An 18,192-nucleotide genomic window follows, 5' to 3' on the forward strand; every position below is an offset into this window, starting at 1 on the left:
CAACTAAAACACCCGTGAAGAGTAGGATGGTTAAATAAGTTATGGTATAGTCACATAGCAGAATACTGTATAGCAACGAGAATGAATGAACTCTGACTGCTCACAAGCACATGCATAGATCTAGTAAGTAATGTTGAGCAGAAGAAACAATATTTACAGTGTGCTTCAATTTATATAAAGTTCAAAACTAGGCAGAACTAAGCTAGGCTGTTTCAAAATGCAGTGTACATGGTAAAACCATGAAGAGACATGGTCACATTCAAGTCAGGATGGTGCTTCCCTTTGGAAGGAGGGGAGTGAGCACGTAGCAAGTGCATTTCTGTGAGTGCTGGCCAGTTCTGTTTCCTAACTGAGGTGACGCTTATGCAGGCCTTTACTTTTTTTTGTTTTAAGTTGGCTTATTTATGTTGAGAGAGAGAGACAGAGTGCACAGGAGGGGCAGAGAGAGAGGGAGAAAGAGAATTCCAAACAGTTTCAGCACTGTCAGCGTGGAGCCCGATTCGGGGCTCGAAGCCACTAACCACGAGATCATGACCTTAGCCAAAATCAAGAGTCCGTTACTTAACCCACTGAGGCACCCAGGTACCTCACCCACAGAGTGGTGACCCACAGAGGTGCCTGTAATTATTTGTATGTTTATGTTTTATTCGCTCTTTGGAATGTGTGTTACAGTTTCACAACAAATAGGCTTTAAAAAAATTTTTTTTAATATTTATTTATTTATTTATTTAATGTTTATTTTTGAGACAGAGAAAAAGAGTGGGGGAGGAGCAGAGAGAGGGAGACACAGAATCTGAAGCAGGCTCCAGGCTCCGAGCTGTCAGCACAGAGCCCAACGTGGGGCTCAAACTCATGAGCTGCGAGATCATGACCTGAGCGGAAGTCGGACGCCCAGCCGACTGAGCCACCCAGGCGCCCCTAATGTTTATTTAGTTTTGAAGGAGAGAGAGAGAGAGAGACAGAGTGTAAGCAGGGCAGGGGCAGAGAGAGAGGGAGACACAGAATCTGAAGCAGGCTCCAGGCTCTGAGCTGGACTGAGCCCGATGCAGGGCTCGAACCCATGAACTGCGAGATCATGACCTGAGCTAAAGTCGGACACTTAACTGACTGAGCCACCGAGGCACTCCAAGAGGGATCATGGTTTTAATCTTTGAAACAGCATTGATTGAAAAGCATTCTCTTCTGAGCTATTGTTTCAAACAAGGAAGTTAACTTGTTTTTCCTGTAAAAAAAAAAAAAATGTTGGATGGAACACACCTGTTTTAATAATACATCTGTTTCAATGCATTTCCTAGTTTTTTTCCTTGGAGATGTGTGGCTCACAGACTGTTGCTGGTCTTTGTCAAAATTATTACCAAATCACAATTACGGGAGGAAAAACTAAAAGGGTTGAGATTTCGTTAAGCTCAATGAATTTCATTCAAAGGTTTGTCCTTTATTCTAAGATTATGTTGTTCCTATTATTTGGTGTTAAAATATTTTCAAATTGTGAAATTATGGTAATAATATATTGTGGACTTTCTTATTGATTAAATGTAAGTGAAATATATACATATGCATACCTAATGTAATAATTTGGGGAGGTATAATCACACCTTGTGAGTCCTTCATTTTTAAAAACTTTTTCCAAATCCAGGTAATCTGTCATCAGAAACATAGTCCTATAAATGAGAATACATAGCTTTTAATGTGACTTTTTGTCATTCAGTGATCTAAGACCAGGCATTGCCCCTGTTTTGAGCTTGTAAAGCTATTTTTTAAAAATTTTTTTAATGTTTATTTATTTTTGAGAGACGGAGACATAGCACAAGAGAGGGAGGGGCAGAGGGAGAGGGAGGCAGAATCCGAAGCAGGCTCCAGGCTCTGAGCTGTCAGCACAGAGCCCGATGCAGGGCTTGAACTCACACAAGATCATGACCTGAGCCAAAGTGAGATGCTTAACTAATTGAGCCACCCGGGCACCCCAAAGTTATTTTCTTCATTGAATTTTTAAAGCTATTTTTTTCTCTACCGAAGCGAAAATTAAGGGGAGAAAAAGCCAGATGGAGCTAAGGAGCTTCTAATGAACAAGCAGCAGCACCCTGCCCCACTCTCTTCTCCCTCAGGGTCTACTCTTTCTTCTGGTTATTCTTTTGATATTTCTAGATGGAAACCTACACTGTTATCTTCAGATTCATCGATGGTGGATGTTATCTGTTGGCTTCCTGTGGTAGATGAGGGTTCAGCTCTCTCCCTACTGCACACAGACTTTTCCCTACCCTCAAACGTGGGTTCTAAAAAAGGTCCTTACTTGGCAGAATTGAAAAGTTAGCAGTCCTGCACTGAACCCCCAAAACGTCTTAGGGTGAAGTATTATGGGCCTATGAAATTCAGAAGTCTACAGCCACTGGTAAAGTCGATGGTTGAAGGATTTTGGTATTTGGACATTATTTGGATGTTCAAATATGTTTGGATGATCACAATATTTGAAAAGTCTTTATAAATGTTACAAGGTATCATCCTACAGTGATGCTTTCATTTGCTTAAACCATCTGCATGGGAAGATAGCACCAAGTGATTGTGCCGTTCTCTCTTCGCTAGAAGACAGTACAGTGAGGTGGCACGTCTTAAGCTTTATCAGGTGGCTGGTAAGATGAGGATTATCCCAGAAGCTCTTCTTTACAGGTGAAGTAGCTGACATAAATAAAAGAAACAAACCAAATGCCCATGGTTTAACAAAATATAATATTTAACCTTTGAGAAGCACAGTAGTATGTAGACGGCATGTTTAGAATATCTTCATGCGATATACAAAAGAAAATGATGGAAGCTACCCAATTGTTGATAAACTCAACCTGGAAATTCTAAAGGAATTGGGATTATTTAGGACAGATGAGAAAAAAAAAATGAAGAGGCAGAATGAGGTAGGATTTTCCATTAAAAATTAAAAAAAAAAATTTTTAATGTTTATTTATTTTTGAGAGAGAGCACAAGTCAGGGAACGGCAGAGAGAGAGGGAGACACAGAATCCAAAGCAGGCTCCAGGTTCTGAGCTACCAGCACAGAGCCTGACGCGGGGCTCGAACCCACAAACTGTGAGATCATGGCCTGAGCTGAAGTCAGAGGCTTAACCAACTGAACCACCCAGGCACCCCCTAAAAAATTTTTTTAATAAAAAAAAAAAAAAAATTGGGGGCGCCTGGGTGGCGCAGTCGGTTAAGCGTCCGACTTCAGCCAGGTCACGATCTCGTGGTCCGTGAGTTCGAGCCCCGCGTCAGGCTCTGGGCTGATGGCTCAGAGCCTGGAGCCTGTTTCCGATTCTGTGTCTCCCTCTCTCTCTGCCCCTCCCCCGTTCATGCTCTGTCTCTCTCTGTCCCAAAAATAAATAAAAACGTTGAAAAAAAATTAAAAAAAAAAAATTTAACATTTATTCATTTTTTTAATGAAATTTTTTATGTTTATTTGAGAGAGAGGGAGAGAGAGAATGAGCGGGGGAGGGGCAGAGAGAGAGGGAGACATAGAATCGAGGTGGGCTCCAGGCTCTGAGCTGTTGGCCCAGATCCTGATGCAGGGCTCAAACTTACAAGCAGTGAGATCATGACCTGAACCGAAGTCAGGTCACTTAACCGACTAAGCCATCCAGGCACCCCAAACATTTATTCATTTTTGAGAGACAGAAAGAGACACAGCACGAGCAGGGGAGGGACAGAGAGGGAAGGAGACACAGACTCTGGAGCAGGCTCCAGGCCCTGAGCTGTTAGCACAGAGCCTAATGCAGTGCTCAAACTCACAGATCACGAGATCATGACCTGAGCTGAAGTTGGACGCTTACCCGACTACTGAGCCACCCAGGCGCCCCAAGGATTTTCCATTTTTAATCAAGAGATCAAAGATGTTACTTAAACTGAAATGGGAGATACTTAGTGTGATAAAATTCCAGGTTTTCTAACATCTCGAGCCTTGTGAGACCGTGGAATGTGGTCCCTGCAGGGAAGGGGCAAATGATTCCCACCCCACACCCCATAGCTTTTTACCTGCAGCAGTCTGAAGGTGGCCTGTCTAGATTGTTTCTAGTTTTATGGTCACCACTTATGTTTTCTTGCTGACTGTGGGCTGCTGTTTGTTGTCTAGTTGTGGAAGACATCAACAAGCGCAGAGAGCCGCTGCCCAGCCTGGAGGCTGTGTATCTCATCACTCCGTCTGAGAAGGTAAGTCCCGCCCCCAGAAGAGCTTTGGCTAAGGTTGCACGTGCTGGCTTGGTGCAGAGCATCTGACATTTCTAGGTTAAGCGCGCATTTAACACACTGCTCTGATTAAGCTTGCAGTCCACAGACACGGAAGGAGGGGTACAGTGTGCAGTCGGGGTGCATTAAGCTCTCTCAAACACAGCTGCTGTCCAGAAGGCTGGGTCCGGGTCTCTCCAGTTTCCCCCTCATGCACTCCCTCTCCGGGGAGGAGACCCTCTGTGTCTGAGTAGTGACTCACCTCCGCAACTCTGGCATTCTATAATTTTGGGTCTGTTTTTGTCAGTATCCAGATTATGGCAAAATTGACCTGTCTTATCATTTTAGGGGGGATTGGTTCAAACCGGTGTCCAGACAAGATTCACCTCCTTGCTTTTGTTTGATAGTTGCCTTAGGTCTCTTAATCTGTATAAATTCCTGCCAGTTTTCCATTCCTTTCTTTTCACTTTTGAAAACTGGCTTACAGCTGAGTTTTTGCAGATGCAACTAAATTGCCAGCACTTCATCAATGTGAGTTTCCTGGAAGGGTTTTGACCACTTTCCTCTTTTGTGAATATCTTCTCAGGAACCCAAGTTATAGTGGCTCCAAAGAACTGATGCGGTCTTCTGGAATGAGCTAAGGAGGATTTTGTTCATCTAAACTCTGAAACAGTCCTACTTTTAAGGCTTCAGAATTCTGTTATGGCCAAACATGAATTCTGCATTAAAAAAATCCCCTGCTGTTTTGTCCAGGCAGCTTGGATTTAACCCAGTTCAGATATAGGTCCACATTTGCTGGCAGAATTGGATTCAGTTCCTTCCTTTTCTCCCCCCTCTACAGTCTGTCCACTCTCTCATCAGTGACTTTAAGGACCCACCGACCGCTAAGTACCGGGCTGCTCACGTCTTCTTCACTGACTGTAAGTAGGGCTGGCAGTTCCCACCCCTGTCCTTCCAGGTTAGCGTCTCTGCACAGCAAGGCTGGTCAATAGGGAAGAAATGGTTCTTGCCACGTTTCTCCTGATCTTTTATTTTCTCTTCAGAAGATAAATTGCCTAAGAGAGAAAAATAAACACACACAAATACAAACCTACTCAGTCATGCCGTCCTTCCTGATGAAAAATAGCACCTCTTCTAAGGACTAGAGGGCTGAGTGCTGAGAAGAAATGTCCAATGCTAGCTTTGATGTTTCACTGTATAGACTTCCAGATATCACCGTAAACTGTAGTGTATTTCCATCAGGTTTTCAGCTACAAAGATAGTCCAGTCCAGTGGTGATTGTAGCAGACAGAACCTGCGTCATCATCCTGGGATTCATTTTCTTACTTTGTGGAGGTTTTTGCACAGGGAGCCTCATGCAGAAGCGTCTTGGTCACTCTTTGTTAATAGCAAAGAGAGGGGTGACCAAGCTGGCTAGCTCATGAGTTCAGCAACAACAGTGCACCCTCCGTTCCTCTCTTTAGGGAAAGTCCCACAGAACTCGCCACTGAGAAAAGGAGGAAGGGTTCTTACGAAGAATAATTGTTTACTATCTGAATTCGGGTGAAAAACAGAGCAGGAACGTGACATTAGTAATAATAAACCAAAAAAGCATTTCTGGGAATCCGAAGCCATATGTTTGGCTCGGGAGAGCCCTTGGCAGTCCTGGTTTCCCCACAGGTGGGTCTCGTGTGCGGCTGAGTTCCTTCAAGAGTCCAGGAGAACTGCCTGTACTGCCTTTCCCGCCGGTTTCAATTTTCTTCCTTATATTTTTCATTAACATGTCAGATGTGTGGTGTTTGTTCGTATCATAGGCCCTTTTCTTATCCCTTTCTTAATCTCTTATGGGTTTTTTTTTTCCTTTCCCTGATATCAGAAAGTAGTTTATTAGCTCTCAAATCTCAATCTTATTGCCATTTGTTTCTCTGTTATATGTGGAGGGCCTTTTAGGTGGCTTTACATTCCCTTTATACCTTATAGTTAGTGGATATCTTAGGATGGGACGAACATTCCAGTTGCCTTCTTGAAATCCTAATAAAATAAAAACCCCACCAGACGTGTGCAACTGCTGAAATGAAGCAGCAAGCGGACAGGAAAGCCTGCTGTCTTTTGTCATATTCTTGCAGCTTGTCCAGATGCCCTGTTTAATGAGCTGGTGAAATCACGAGCAGCCAAAGTCATCAAGACTCTGACGGAAATCAACATTGCATTTCTCCCCTATGAGTCCCAGGTGAGGCTGAGTGGGGTGTGCATGGAAAATCTGGATCCTCGCTGCTCAATCAGGAACCCTGGCAAATCCTCAGAGGGGTGTGTGTAGTGAGGAGAGGTGGGGAGGAAGATTGTGTATTCAGAATTGCCGAATGACGTGCATAAGTGGATGTTGATGGAATGGAAGCAGAGTTCCTCAGGGGTCTGCCCGATGCCCTCATCTTACTCTCTGGTTATTTCTGACTTTTTTTTTTTTGTCAGCCCTCACACCTTTCTTTGTATGCATTTCATCCTTGCTCGCAGCGTTCACTCCTGCTGGCTGACTCCTTGAATAACCAAAAGGTAGCCAGTCCAAAATGAGCAGGGAAGGAGAGCAGGGGAAGGGATCAGACAACACCCATCTGCTGCACAGGAGACTGGTTTTTGCAGAGATAACCTCCGCTCACACTCTGCTGGAGGAGCAGATGGTAGCCTTCGTCATTGGCTGTTAACACTTCAGATGCCAGAGGGCCGCCACAAACCTCTCCCCTTGGGAAAATTGTTAAGCTACAAAAGGTGAAGCTGATTGTGAGAGAGTATACAAAATTTTTATGTTAGTTTTGCAAGATTGGTTAACGTGTCTTCTCCCGGCAAACAAGAAGCAAAAATAACAGGACTCCTAGGCATTTTGCAAAAGGTAAAAGATGACTGGCGTATTGCGTCTTTATAGATCAGCTTCTAGACACCAGAGAGTGACCTATTCTTAAGTAAGGAGGGATGGAAAACATTCAGTGTGAACTTTTTTTTTTTTTAAAGTTTATTTATTTTGATGGGCGGCAGGGACTGGGTCAGAGGGAGGAAGAGAGAATCCCCCGCAGGCTCTGTGCTGTCAGTGCAGAGCCGGACACGGGGACTCAGACTCACAAGCTGTGAGAGCCGAGATCAAGAATTGGTCTCTTAACCGACTGAGCCACCCAGGCGCCCCAGTGTAGCATGAACGTTTAAAGACAGTGTCTTTCCCTTAGTGCTTGACATAAAGCCTGTTCCTAGCTTGAAGGCAGGAATTTTCTTTGTCTGTGTGAGCCCACCTGGATTGGGCTCACACAGAGAGTGTATTCAACCAATATTACACTTCATGTATTTTTAAAAAGTGATAAATTTGTTTTTCACCTCAGGTTTTGTAGAAGATCAGGGTAGTTTATATAAGTGAGACTTTGAGAAAATACTGATAGCTGATAAGCTAGGTAATTTAAGAGGAGATGTTAAACTTCTAGAATAAGAAGAAAAATACAACATATTTATTATAAGGATAGGAAATTATTCAATCCATAAAAATCTTTATTTGCCCACAGTCACAGATAATTTCCAGCTTGTCCCTTACTTTATAAAAACTTACAATGGCCTATGAGGGCTTACACTACCCTCCTCTCCTGTTCTTCTGGCCTCATTGTTCATCAGACAGTCTGGGGACACGCCTGCCGCAGAGCCTTGGCATTAGCCGTTCCTTCCATGTGAAAGCCCCCTACTGGTCCTCACCTCCTTTAAGCCCTTGCTCCTACATCACCTTTTCAAGGAGGCCTGGTGTCCTCCCTGTCCAGTCCCCCAGGACTTCTTCCCCTGCTGAGTTGTGTTCTCACACACTTACCAGTTTCTCACATATCATGTAATTTACTTGTCATTATGTTTATTGTTTATTGTGTGCCTTCTCCTGTAAGATTGCAAACTCCTCGAGGACAGTCATGTTTTGGTCACCGATAGTTCCCAAGTGTTTAGCACAGTGCCTGGTCTGCAGCAGACACCCAGCACATATTTGTAGAATAAATGAAAACACGTTCTACAGACTCACTACCAAGGTTGGAGAAAACTCCCAAGAGCTCACCATTTTGCACGCTGATACATATATATGTGTATATATATATATTTTTTTTTTCCCTTATTTCTTTTCCTTTTCAGGTATATTCCTTGGACTCTGCTGACTCTTTCCAGAGCTTCTATAGTCCCCACAAGGCTCAGATGAAGAACCCTATACTGGAGCGCCTGGCAGAGCAGATTGCAACGCTGTGTGCCACTCTGAAGGAGTACCCGGCTGTGCGGTATCGGGGGTAAGGCAGCAGGCCAGTCTGCCTTCAGTGGCCTCTCATGTGTCCACTGGGCGAGGAGCTTCCTTTTGCCTTGAGATTCCTCTGGCAGTTGTCCTAAGAGGGTTAAGATTTGAGTGTTCTTGCATTTATAATTCTTCCAACGTTTTTGATATTCTCTAAATTTTATTGTGAAATATAGTGCATACAGAAAAGGTCATGAAATATATATATTCAGTTACTTAATAGCTAAATTTGAACCCCTATGTAACCACAACCCAGGTTTCCTGTGGGTTTTTTTGTTTTTTGTTTTTTGTTTTTAGCTCTTTCCAACCTTTAAAAACAAACACTATCTTTGCAGAAGGTGTCCCAGAGTAAGATAAAATACAAGGACAGTTCTCCAAAGGACATATTCCCCAGATTCTATAAAGTCATTCACGTATTACTTACCTGCTGTGTACTTATCCTGAAGACACAGTCCCTGTCCTTAGGAGCCCTGATCTGGAAGGGTAGGTAGCATGCTTACCAACACGTGTGTGTGTAAGCTGTGCACACCCAAACTACGGCCCTGTAAGACCAGTGCTTGAGGGCAGTATAAGCTGAGGGCTAGGGCATCCCAAGTGGGGAGAGCCCTTGGAGCTGAGAGACCAGAGGTGACATTTAGGCTAGGTCTTGAAGGGCAGGTTCAGATTCCAATAGACCAATGAGGAGTACAGGGCATTTTGTGTAGACAGTTGGCCCTTGCCATTGGGATGCGCAAATGTTTGGCATTGGGAAAACAAAGGATGAGTTTGAGGAGGGTTGGCAGTCTGGCACAGTGTCTGTGTAGGGCAGTGGGGCAAGATGAAGCCGCTCCTAGAGGCCCCGGATGCCAGGTTTGGGATTGTGTCGGTCAGTGGTTCTCCCTGGGAACCTTTGGGGGATTTGCACAGGGGAGCGAGTGCAGTGCTGTGGGAGTGAGAGCAGCAGTCAGGCAAGGAGACCCAGAAAGGGTGGCCACTGTAGGAGGAGCGGGGGGCCTGAACAGGCAGTGCTGAGGATCAGCATGGCCCCCTGTCCTGCCTGCCTCCTTGTCTGCTGGAATGTGCAGCCATGGAAGAATACCTCCCTCTATTCTTGCTGTTTCCTGACAAAAGCCTGTGGAAGTTCAGAAATGGGGGGCTAGGCCATAGCTCCTGACAGGGTAAGGGGAGCTTGGAGTTCATTTGGGAGGAATGGGGCTGGGAACAGAGCTGCTTTAGCGCTGCGCCTGGCCAGGTGGCAGCAGCCACACTCTGTACAATCGGGAGGGGACCCAGGAAGTGCTGTCAGGCCTGGCCAAGGGGAAAGGCCCACAGGGTCTCACTTGTACCTTTCTGGCTCCGCCAGCAGAGGCGCCTGGTGGCTCTGTCAGTTAAGCACCAGACTCTTGATTTCAGCTTAGGTCATGATCTCACAGTTCGTGGGTTCGACCCCCCCCCCGTCGGGCTCTGTGCTGACAGTGCAGAGCCTGCTTGGGATTCTCTCTCTCCCTCTCTCTCTGCCCCTCCCTTGCTTGTGTTCTCTCTCTCTTAAAATAAACAAACTTAAAAAAACATGTATCCCCTGCAACAAAACAAAACAAGATCAAAGGAAATTTGAATTGTGGGAAGTGAGAGAATCAGGTGGGTCAGGCTCGGACAGGCTGATCACAGGAAAATGGTGGATGGCCGGTACCCTCTGTTGAAAGGTGGTCATTTTTCTGAAGCCAGTTGGAAAGATTACCTCTGTTTTCATCTAGATAGTTTTTTTTTTTTTTTTTTTTTTTAGGTTTATTTATTTTGAGAGTGAGCAAGTGAGTAGGGAAGGAGCAGAGAGAGAGGGAGAGAGAATCCCAAGGAGGCTCCACTCTGTCAGCACGAAGCCCAGCGTGAGCTGAAATCAAGAGTCTGACACTTAGGGGTGCCTGGGTGGCTCAGTTGGTTAAGCGGTGGACTTCAGCCCAGGTCATGATCTCATGGTTTGTGAGTTCGACCTCGCATCAGGTTCTGTGCTGACAGATCAGAGACTGGAGCCTGCTTCAGATTCTGTGTCTCCCTCTCTCTCTCTGTCCCTTCCCTGCTCTCACTCTGTGTCTCTCTGTCTCAAAAATAAATAAAGATAAAAGAGAAAAAAAAAAAAAGAGTCCGACTCTTAACCGACTGAGCCACCTGGACACCCCTAGTTGTTGTTGTTGTTGTTGTTGTTGTTGTTTTTAAGGAATTAGAAAGTCATTTATGTTCCAGGCACTGAGCAAATCTTTTTATTTGTCATTTGAAATTATATACGTAATACATGACTATATTCTCAGTGTAGAAGAACAATTCAGGTGAAGCTCGTCTCCCTTGACCCTCCTTGCACTGTTTGGCCTTCCTCCCTGAGGCAGTCAGTGCCAGCAGTTGGGTGCACGGGCAGTTCACCCTATGTCACTCCTCCTTTGTCAGGGAATACAAGGACAATGCTTTGCTGGCTCAGCTAATCCAGGACAAGCTCGACGCCTACAAAGCCGATGACCCAACAATGGGCGAGGTAAGTCTGGACTTGGTCCACGTGGTTCTCTCGCCGATTGACCATAGTGTTTGTATGGCATTCCTGGGGACAGCTTGGTTCTGTTGCTCACAGAAAGTGCATGGTGCCACTGTTCCTGCACATTGGCCTCCAGGGAGATGCTCAGGCCCTTGGGCAGGATGATAGAGATTTTGCTCAGTGTAGCCGCGGTGACCAACCTGCTTCTGTTTGCTGGGACTTTCCAGTGTTAGCACTGAAAGTCCTGTGTCCTGGGAACCCCCTCGGTAGTACAGTACCCAAACTGGAAAATCAACACCGGTACCATCTCCAGCCCTTAATCCCACTTCACTAGTTTGTACACGTGCTCGCACATGTGTTCAGTTCTGCGCAGTTATATCACATGTGTAGATTCATAGAACCACCACAGCAATCCAGACAGAGCTGTTCCATCACTGCAAATCCCAGGTCCTGGGAACCCCCTGGTCCCAGGCCGACTGGATGGTGGGTCACCCTATTTGTAGCCAAACCCAGATGGTACTCTCTTTCATAAGCTCACCTTGGAGCCCAGCCACAGTTTTGGACCTGCTTGAAAGGATGCTCATTATGAGATAGACACATTGGATTTTTGCATGATGTGACTGGTGTTCTCGTCAAGCAGCAAATGGACTAGTCAGTGCTATTTTAAATTTTTTTTTTTTCAACATTTATTTTTTTGGGGACAGAGAGAGACAGAGCATGAACGGGGGAGGGGCAGAGAGAGAGGGAGACACAGAATCGGAAGCAGGCTCCAGGCTCTGAGCCATCAGCCCAGAGCCTGACGCGGGGCTCGAACTCACGGACCGCGAGATCGTGACCTGGCTGAAGTCGGACGCTTAACCGACTGCGCCACCCAGGCGCCCCTAGTCAGTGCTATTTTAGTAGGTTTTATCTCAGAGTTCACTTCCTGGGGCTGCTTTTACAGGGGGGACAGCCACGCCAGTGGGAGAGGCTGGAGTTGTATGGGTGGCTTGTGAAAGTCTTCCCCTGTGTCCATCCTTCCAGGGCCCAGACAAGGCGCGCTCCCAGCTCCTGATCCTGGACCGTGGCTTTGACCCCAGCTCCCCCGTGCTTCATGAATTGACCTTTCAGGCTATGAGTTACGACCTGCTGCCCATTGAAAATGATGTATACAAGTAAGTGTGGCTTTGCAGACAAACCAAACGCACCTCTTTCATCCTAGGGAATGCGGGTATGTTGATACGGTCTTGCTAATAAGCCTGCAAGCTTTTCTGTGGGTTCCCCAAGTCCACTTGGCATTAGCAGCCAAGAACTGGTGCCCCTTGTGGGGGAACAAGAGCTTTAGAACTTTAGTTCACGGCTCACATCACCTCAGCTTAGAGCCTGCTTGGAGGTGTTGATATGTTGGTGTGCGCGTGTGTGTGTGCGTGCACGTGTGTGTCTATGTCTGTGCATGCAAACGGATGCATATCTTATTCAGGGTTCAGACTTCTTAATTATAGATCGTGAAATATGATGATGATAAAATATGTCACCAGAAGTTTCTTACTGACCTTTATTTGTAGAAGAGCTGTTTTCTTCATTATAATAAACATTTTTCTTGGTAATAGTCATCCGAAACTTAATTTCTAAAAACGAGTATTTGTTTTTTTGGAAACAGACTGTATTATTTTCATGTCTTTTATTTTATTCTCTATTTTATAACATATTTTAATCATAAAGGTAGTGGTTTCAAAATGAAGGTTCTAAAAATATGACTGAATCTCAGTTTTCTTCCCCGTTGGTGCCTGTAATTCTTGCTTTCCTTTAGATGTTCGTGATTTCACATGTAAAAATACCTTGAGGACCTGTTGCAGGCAGCTGATTTTAAAACTGAAAATTTAGGTACCACACATTTGCAGATGGTATCCCAGTCCTTCCCAGGGAGGAGTAAACGTGATCTTTGCTTTTCCCTTACGAGTCGTTCTGAACCCACCTTTAACCTAACTTGAGCACGTACTAGCTAACCCTGAAGATTTTAAAACAGCTTCAAGTCCATTGCCTTTGATTAGAACTCTGGGTCTCTACCTTCCCGAGAAACTGCACCGTGTCAGTGCTGATGCAGCAGACCTGATACGGACCATGCCCCATCGGATGGTCAGGGGGCCTGTGGTAAAATCCTCCGTGTGATATCTGTCTGCTGAGGACTATAAGCTCTTATCTGTTACAAATCAGAGGGAATTGGGTACATTTTGTGGGGACATATCCTCTCTAGGTACGAGACTAGCGGCATTGGAGAGGCCCGGGTGAAGGAAGTGCTCCTGGACGAGGATGATGACCTCTGGATAGCGCTGCGCCACAAGCACATCGCGGAGGTGTCCCAGTAAGATCCCTTTGCTCCATCCCTCCCCAGGGACCTCAGCCAGACCTCAGCCACCCCTGCCGCCCCAGCTCCAGGGCTCACTCCGTAGTACAGGGTGAAACCTTTCCCCAGATGGCAGTTGCTAATGTGCACGTTCTGGGCACTTGCACAGAGCTGGTCAGTAGATGAATTTGCCAACATGCTAACCAGTGATGATGACTCCCTTCTGATCTCAGCTCGAGTGACACCAACTTCACTGAGTGAGAAGATCCATTCTGTGTTCAGGTTGCTCTTAGGATTTTTAGAAAACATCTGTAGCTCTCAGGAAATGCTTTATCAACACTGAACATTTAAAGCCGATTCCTTCCATTGAAACGCCCAGATTCTACTACATCAATTTGATTTTCTTTTATATAGCCAGTGTGTAATCTTCTTCCCCTTTTGTCTTACCTAAAATTTCTAAGGAAGAGCTGTGCCTTGAATCTGTGCCTATTGAATCTGTGCCTTGCTCTCAAAATGTTTCAAAATGTTTGTTAACACCTGAATGTTGTTGTTGTTGTTGTTTTTAACGAGAGAGAGAGAGAAAAAATATCTCAAGCAGAGTCCACGCTCAGCTCAGAGCCGGACACAATCCCACAACCCTGGGATCATGACCTGAGCCAAAATCAAGAGTCACATGCTCAACGTACTGAGCCACCCAGGCGCCCCATAACAACAGACTATTTTATAAGACCTTTATGCTATCGAGAACAATTCTACTTTTGCAAAAAGATATTTTCTGGCTGTTACATTGAGTTGGTGATAGTCTTAGGAAATTCACAAGGAAGCAAGAAAATAAGACAGCCTTGGATAGTTCAGTTCAGAAAAGTAGTCCCCAAACTTTTTGGATCACTCAACCTTAGGAAAATGTTGATTCACATTTCCAATATGTGAGTTTATTTATGAATTTACTAGTTTATTCTAATATATATATATTTTACAGTATATACAAAAACACAAATTTGAAAAGGATGGAGTAAAATAAACATAAATAGACGTACTAATAATTCCTTCTCTTGAATCATCCTGTACACCTCCTCTGGAGACCCTGGTTGAGAATATTGGTTAGGAGGGGCACCTGGGTTGCTCAGTGGCCTAAGCATCCGACTCTTGCTTTTGGCTCAGGTCATCATCTTATGTTCATGATATTGAGCCCTGCATCAGGTTCCGTGCTCACAGCATGGAGCCCGCTTGGGAGTCTCTGTGTCCCTCTCTCTCTGCCTCTTGTTCTTTCTCTCTCTCTCAAATAAATTAAAAAAAATAGAATATTAGGAAAACAATGTATCCCTCTCTCTCCTCTTCAAAAATCACTTCAAGTACATACCTTAGTGGCAGGAAAAGTCACCATGTATTCCTAAAGGAAGAATCTTGCACCACTAGTATAGGACTTGGTGTTGCTGTGAAACTTAGTTGCCTCCTTCTGTCTTCCAGGGAAGTCACCCGTTCTCTGAAAGATTTTTCTTCCAGCAAGAGAATGAATACCGGAGAGAAGGTAAATGCATCCTAGAGCTCCAGTGCCCTTTAGGCTAATCCCGGTCTTCCCTCTGGGAGCCGGCAGGCAGGGCGCTTCCTTGGCACAGGATTAATGAGCCAGGGGGTCATTGTCCCTGCTTCATCTAATACTGTTTTGTCTTGTTTTTGTATTCAGGATTGAGATCGGGTGCCCCTGTCTTTTGATGTTTATAGAGATCTTCATTTTGTTACTCTGAGGATTGATATTTACGGTTTTAGATCATGCGTCAGCTTAAGCCAGAAGAACCCTGAAACCTTTTTTAGCTTGTGGTGGAATTAGAACTCAACTTGCCTGGTCCTTTCCTTATCCTGACTGTTCATCGGAGGTAGCTTAGCCATCTTAGTCAAGGGAAATGCACCTCTGATTGTGTCACTCCCTTGCTTAAAACCATCTGGTGACTTTCTGTTCCCAACAGAATCCAGCCCCACCCGTAGACACACCTTATAGCATTGGGCTATCAGGCCCCCCAGATTCTCAGGTCTGCCCCCCACTCTCTGGCACCCACGGCCTTGCTCCATCAATGCCTGAGTTCCTTGCCTGGGGCTTGCCTTGTCAAGTCCTGGTACTTTGGCTCAGGCATCGTTTTCTCAGGGAAATCCTCCCTGCTCCTCCCTGGACTAATGAGGTACCCCTCCACTGTGCACCCACACTCCTGATTCCCTCGAAGAACACTAATCCTCTCAGTCGGAATGACTCCTCTGCTAGATGGTAGCTCCACAAAGACAAGAATTTCTTGTTTGTTTGTTTGTTTGTTTTTGTTTTTTGTCCTTATATCTCCAGCACCTAACCTGGCATGTAGTAGTAATTCAACAAATTTTTGTTGGAGAGAGAGGGATTAGGTGAGTCACGTGGTTACCAAGTAAACAGACCCCTGTGACCTGTCAGGATGCACATCCCGGCCCTTTCCCACCTTGTTCCTTCTTTCTACCTGTCTACACAACTGCAGCCCTTCTGCTGGGTTGAAATGTGAACTCAGTTTCAAGACTGCTTGAGCTGAGTGTGCAGAAGAACAGTGTGGAGAAGAAAAATTGCTCTTTCCTGGCAAGAATTATGCTCTCAGTAACTTTCTAGTCCAATAAATAAAACATAATTGCTACACTTCGGAGTTCAGTTCCCTACCTAGAAGATAGTCATGGTATTTGAATCAATAATTTTTTGAGCCAGAGGCCTGGAAGTCTAAACCCACAGTGATCTCAGGTTTAACAGATTGATTTTGAGAGTTTCCGAGCGTGCACTTGGGAAGTCTGGTGCTGGCTGCTGTCCTGCCCTGGACCTGCCACCCTTGCACAGCCTCTTAGGTCAGGGCCATTAGAGTGAAACCATATGTTTTCCTTTCCCTTATAGACCACCATGCGGGACCTGTCCCAGATGCTAAAGAAAATGCCCCAGTACCAGAAAGAGCTCAGCAAGGTATGACAATCCCAAATGATTGATTTGAATCTTGACTATAATCAACTTCAGTAAGACCTCTCAGAGCCCCACTGCACTGACTGATCCACTGAAATCACAGGTTTTTAATCAACTTCTGGTTTTATTAGGAAAAGCTGAAAGACTGGACTGACAACTTATTTCCTATGACTTTCTTTTCTCCTCTTCGTCTGTTTTCTCTCTTTATCCTTCAATTCCTCACCTCACGAGCCTCTCCCCTGGGCTGCTTAAGTATTCTTACGGCATGGCAGCTGGACTCCACGAGTGTGAGTGACCGAGGGAGAGAGCCAGGAGGAAGTCACTGTGCCTTTTCTGTCCTGACCTGGGGTGTCCTACATCATGTCCTCCACACTCTCCTTTAGAAGCGAGTCACTGAATCCAGCCCACGCTCAAGGAGAGGGGAATTAAGCTCCACCTCCTAGAAGGAGGGGTAACAAAGGATTTGTGGACACATTGTGGAACCATTATGCCACCCTACCCCCATATAGGATTCCTTCATCTGCTTGACTCCTTTGGAATGCGGTTTGCCCCTACCTCTCCTGACACAGAACTTTCTGGCGTGTTCTGCCATGTTTGTGTTCTGCTTCAATGCATGTTTTACCTCGTTTACGAGGCTGGAGACTCCCTGGTGCATTGCACAGTGTTTATACATAGTAGGTGCTCAGTTTATGCTTCATGCATCCGTGAGTGATTTCTGGGTCATAAACTCTGCTTTTTCCTAGTATTCAACCCACCTGCACCTGGCCGAGGACTGCATGAAGCATTACCAAGGCACCGTGGATAAACTCTGCCGAGTGGAGCAGGTAGGACCTTTTCCTTCTCTTTCTGTCATCCCCGTCCCAGCTGAATTTTAACATATGACTTTGAACATCCTGCAGAATCATAGGATAGAGAGATGGGGAAGTCTACTAGATCATGTTGTCTCAACTCTGGAGCCAATGCACTTCTGCTCTCAATGGTAGGGATTAGACTGGTCTGGAATGCTGTGCTGTTTGGATTTTGCATGTCTGACTCTCCACAGGCTCCCCGGAGTGTCTGAAGAGAGATGTCTGGAACTCTGAGCCCTACACTGACAGGGCTGGCTGAGGTTTATATTCCGAGTGTATTTTCCTCCTGTGGTGGCCACACCGGTTTTGGAAACCTAGATGAGAGAAACTAGGGTAGTAGCATGTCAGAAACTCACCACAGCCTCCCTGATCATAAGTAGGACTGAAAGTCAGCAGTTTGTGGTTTGAGCTCTGTCTCTGTCACTGGTTTGTTTGATGTGCCTGTTTCTGCTTTGCTTTCCTCATCTGCAAAGGGAAATAACAATGCTGCCATAGTTTCCAGGAGTGTTGTGTGGAGTCACTAATCCTGGCCCTCTGTTCTCCAAGCGAGAACTTCACTCAGCTAGGGTCTGCTTCCATGGGAAGGGAGGGCATTTGAATGTGAAGCCTCAGCGGGAACGAACAACTCAAGTCCTTGGTGTGAAGCTAAGATCTACACCATCTGGTGTGATGTGACGAGCCAGCTTAGGTTTGTCAGACCTGTCCTGATTTCTTGGCTCTCTTCTAAGGGGCAGTGGCCCCCTAAAAACCCATCAGTCTCACAGCTGATCTTGACAGGTGCAAGGTCCTCTCCAAAAGAACTTGACTGTCCAGAAAACAGGTTATCCCTACATCAGTAAAAGTGAAGTTGGGATGAATCCTTGGAAGTGTACATTTTTTTCAGAATTGCTCCGTGGTATTTGTTGAACCGGTTATGTTTAATTTGACCTTTAGAGAGTATTAGATTTGGGTCCGGCTAAACAAACGGCTGTTGAGGCTGGCAGTGGCTCTGAGAGGTGAGAAGGCCTGGGGGCACCCACCTTCCTTGACCCAGACAGACCTGGGTAACCTCAAGGTCCTGATGGTTATGGACTCGTGGGATCTTAGAGAAAAAGGG

General features: G+C 45.5%; 1 protein-coding gene across 3 annotated transcripts in view; it reads left to right on the top strand.

The window, feature by feature from the left end:
• The window catches only part of STXBP1 (syntaxin binding protein 1), a 75,152-nt gene that overhangs the window by 39,421 nt on the left and 17,539 nt on the right, over positions 1–18,192 (top strand). For all 3 annotated transcript variants that reach the window (XM_045469795.1, XM_045469794.1, XM_045469797.1), the window contains 10 exons: positions 4,111–4,187; positions 5,044–5,122; positions 6,308–6,411; positions 8,322–8,470; positions 10,888–10,972; positions 11,993–12,123; positions 13,203–13,310; positions 14,760–14,820; positions 16,186–16,251; positions 16,992–17,072. In XM_045469795.1, coding sequence (XP_045325751.1) covers positions 4,111–4,187; positions 5,044–5,122; positions 6,308–6,411; positions 8,322–8,470; positions 10,888–10,972; positions 11,993–12,123; positions 13,203–13,310; positions 14,760–14,820; positions 16,186–16,251; positions 16,992–17,072 — 941 coding nt within the window. The remainder of the gene's footprint in view (positions 1–4,110; positions 4,188–5,043; positions 5,123–6,307; positions 6,412–8,321; positions 8,471–10,887; positions 10,973–11,992; positions 12,124–13,202; positions 13,311–14,759; positions 14,821–16,185; positions 16,252–16,991; positions 17,073–18,192) is intronic.

This window comes from Leopardus geoffroyi, chromosome D4 (genome assembly GCF_018350155.1).
Source record: "Leopardus geoffroyi isolate Oge1 chromosome D4, O.geoffroyi_Oge1_pat1.0, whole genome shotgun sequence".
Classification (NCBI taxonomy): Eukaryota; Metazoa; Chordata; class Mammalia; order Carnivora; family Felidae; genus Leopardus; species Leopardus geoffroyi.